Genomic DNA, 3,992 nt, shown 5'->3' on the forward strand with positions numbered 1-3,992 from the left:
CATGAGATAGCCAGAAGGGGAGGAGCATCGCAGAAAAAGTGATCAATCACATTGGACCTACAGAAGGAGAGCCTGAAAATGTTCCCAGTGTGGATGGAAGCATCCAGGAAACCCAAAACATAGGAGCCTATGCCCAGACACGCACACACAGTTGTTGTCACAGTGGTGGTGTAATGAAGGGGTTTGCACACTGCTGCATACCGATCACAAGCCATGACAGCCTAAAGGTTGCTTTCCGTAATGGCAAAAGCTACGAAAAAGAAGAATTGAGCGGCACAATGATGATAGGAGATGACGTTGTCCCCTGTGAGAAGCCCTGCCATGACCTTGGTAGTGACAGCTGAGGAGTAACCAAAGTCAGCCAGAGAGAGGTTGCTGAGGAAAAAGTACATGGGAGTGTGGAGACGGGAGTCCAACATGATCAACAGGATCATCCCCAGGTTCCCAACCAGACTGATGAGGTAGATGAGGGAAAAAGTTACGAAGAGCAGGATCTGCGTTCCTGGATCATTGGTGAACCCCACCAGAATGAACTCCGTCACCTCTGTACGGTTCTCCGTTGGGGTCATGGAGGATTTTGTGGCTGTTCCTTAACAACGAGAAACCGGAATCACAATTGTAATGAGAGAACAGACTGAGGTCTCTGAGCATGTTCAATATCTGTCTCATTTTAACTTGACAGCAATTGTTTTCAGGAGCTAAAGAATGGTTATAAAAATAAAAGTTGATGATTATTTGTTGTTACCATAATGGGATTTACAGTCAAAAGATTTTCCAAGGCTATCTAATCAAAAGGCCCACTTTCATAGATTACAGATAAGCCACGCAAAAGGACTAATGCAAAATAATGAGATTAGTTGGTGACAAAAATGGGTTAGACTCTCAATTAAAAGGATTTCAAATTGAACCAATTTTATGTCAGCTGGAATTTTTTTTTAATTTTGATTGTTTCAAGAATAGCATCCTATGATAATGAAAGACTGTTAAATAAAACACATTCCTAGCAAAAATAGTTTCACTTTACATAATAGATATAGAAAATATATTATTTGCCACATAACGTCAACCATTAGAAGGCAATGAACAAGGAATGAAAACTTCAAAAAAATAATTATTTTAGGCAGAGGTCTTGACTGGAGACTTTTGGATACAAACCCCAGACTACAAAAATTGAGGGGGCATTAAAAAAACACAGGCTCTAGTTTTCCAGTGTCTACTATCTAATGAAATTGATGAATAAGACAAATGTGTAAATATTTATGTATGATTTGAACATAGAGATTAAGTTAGTCAGGGGATGGTTGAGATGAATGAGCTAGAATAGGGCTTCCAGATAACAATGTAAGAAACATTTTATAATGTCTTTTATTACATTTGCTTTCTTATAAGGTCTCTTTACCCTTCTATCCATTCTATACTTTCCTTAATATTTCCAAGTTATTTTTCTCTGTACCTATGTGAATACCCAGTCCAGTTTTATCAAGTAAGAGCACAAATTAGTTCCTCACTGACTATAGGTTTTCTTTAACTTATATTGGCCTCCCTTTACTCATCTGCATGATGGTACAAATAACATTATACACACTCTAGACATCATGTCAACAAATGTATGTATAACCCATGAGAATTTGTTGTATAGGTGAAGTCAAGGAGGGCTTCCTGTGATTAATAACATACAGGGTGGTGTCATAAGACCACTGAAATATTTTCCCCTAATATCCTTCCTTCTCTTAGTGGGAGTTACCTTGGGTCCATCTTTTACAGCCAAAAGGACACAATTAATATTTATATATTAACTATGATGATGATGAGTTATTTAGGTGTTTATTGAAATTTGAATAAAAGAATATTATGGAATTTCCACTTCCATTTGGAAATCCTAGTACATTGCCAAATGACACCTATTTTATTTTACATTCAAAAATCTTAGTTACACCACATATAGATTAGAAGACATTTAAGAGTTTAATTCCTGCTGCACAAATTATTTAGTATATTGAGATATTAAAATTTTCTTGTATATTAATTTTTACTAATGGCTACAATAACCAAAACAATGCTTCCTGGAAGTAATCCACAATTCTTCTTTAGACACGGCTTTGTAATTATAATCAGTATAAAAACGTATCAATTTGTTACTATAAAAAGTGTGTTTTACGTTAGTTTTTTCTCTCCCTACATAAATTATCAAAAATTTCTATCTGTTGCTCAATATTTAGATAATGACTTAGTAGAAAAAAAAAACACGACCAACAGTTGCTGTTGAGTCGATTTAAACTGCGCTAACTCCATCATGTTAGAATAAAATGATGCTCTGTAGTGCTTTAACAACTTATTTTTGATACACAAATAAATCAAGCTTTATTCCAAGATAACTCTTGGTGGAATAAAGCCATCAAACTTTGCTTAACCATTGAATCAATTAAACTTTTATACATCCCAAGGGTTGGTACATATAAATAATTTGCATATTTTATACGTTATCTATATATCAATAATATATTTTATACATTATCTGTATATCAGAACTGTATCTAATTTATAAATATATTACAATTTATTTGTAGCTCACTATTCATGGCATATTTACATAGGTTTATTTATATGTATGTGAATAGGTATATCTATATATCATGGAGAATGATCCTATTTACATTTACCTTATACTAAGTCACCAGCCCACCTAGTAATTTACAAAATACTGGAGTCCAAGATCAAGTAAGTTGTTCGTGGTGGAAAAGTATCTGGAGTTCAGATGTTCTCATTCCTCTGTCTCCTCATGAACTCTGTGTAATTTTTTCCACGTCTCCATTTATTTTAGTGTACTTCAAAGTTGGATTCTGAGCAATATTCCCTACACCTTTGTTTCACTTCAATTCTAAATATAATATGGGCAGTGATATTAAAATGTTCTCATATTGATGGCTTACTAGATTTTTTAGTTTAAAATAGATTTTATCAAGATAAGAAACATTATTACATTTTTAAGAAAAACCTTTCAGCTTGTAATAACCAGAATAACATTTTCAAAGTTATGCAATCTCATATCTGTCACCGGAAGGATAAAGTGCTCTCTGTGACGTTCCACTATACTATGTAATAAATGCAGATGTTCCAGCAGGATCTCCACATGTTTTCTGATATGTACCCTTTGATCGGATCACAAAAATACAAGAAAAACTTCTAAACGCTTAAGGCTAACCTCTAGAAAAACCAATGGATAAGTGACTGCTTTGATGAACTTTGCTGGTCCACTCTGTCTTCCCAAATTTTCACTGTTAGTTTTGAACTAACGGGATACCTTGCTTCCTGTTGAGTGAAGCAAGTAAAACTACCCTGTTGAGTGATTCTCAAATCAGAAATTCATTCCAACAAGGAAAAAAAATACCCTACTTGGAGATTCTTCTTCAGTGCTTTGCCGAAAGGTTGAATTTTCTTCAAGGATGCGGTATAGGAAAATAATGCTACTGACCTTGGAATTGGCTAACATGAGTTCTTGTCTTTGATTTGTTTTATTTTCTCACTCTACCTCTGTGAACCTCAATATCATTATCTACACTACGTATTTAATATAAAGCTGCCCCCAGCACAGTTTTGTCCAAAGGGTCGCTGGTTAGATGAGAAAATAATACAGTGACTATAATAATCATAATCAAAGCTGTTATTGTTTATGCTTTCCTTACTTCCTGTTCCAGATTCTTAGTAATTGCTCAGTTTGAAGGGAAGTCACTGGTAGAAATAAACAGCTAGTAACAGTCAGATAAATAAATTAATGATCAAACAGGCTCTGGTTTGGGGGATTTTCCTTTCCTATGGGGCCAATAGGGGAGTAGAAAAGATAAACACCTGGAACCAGGAGATAGTTAGTCAGTCATGAAGCTCCCTGGAGACAAATCTCCCATAATGGTTACAAGAACTCTTTCTCACACAAATAGGGAACAGGTGATTAAAGTGTCTATGGAGACCAAGCTCAGCTTGCTGTGGGATACCAT

At 35.2% G+C, this 3,992-nt stretch overlaps 1 protein-coding gene and 1 pseudogene across 1 annotated transcript in view; both read right to left on the reverse strand.

Annotated features, from left to right (window-relative positions):
• The window catches only part of LOC101653099, a 1,158-nt pseudogene extending 589 nt beyond the window's left edge, over positions 1–569 (reverse strand).
• A 547-nt stretch (positions 570–1,116) lies between these two features.
• Positions 1,117–3,992, reverse strand: part of LOC101652782 (olfactory receptor 5B12-like) — a 10,418-nt gene continuing 7,542 nt past the window's right edge. Inside the window, exon 2 of the mRNA XM_013007798.2 lies at positions 1,117–1,161. Within this exon, the coding sequence (XP_012863252.2) occupies positions 1,117–1,161 (45 nt within the window). The remainder of the gene's footprint in view (positions 1,162–3,992) is intronic.

Source organism: Echinops telfairi, unplaced genomic scaffold (genome assembly GCF_000313985.2).
Source record: "Echinops telfairi isolate 266 unplaced genomic scaffold, ASM31398v2 ScPeMD7_7416;HRSCAF=8454, whole genome shotgun sequence".
NCBI lineage: Eukaryota > Metazoa > Chordata > Mammalia > Afrosoricida > Tenrecidae > Echinops > Echinops telfairi.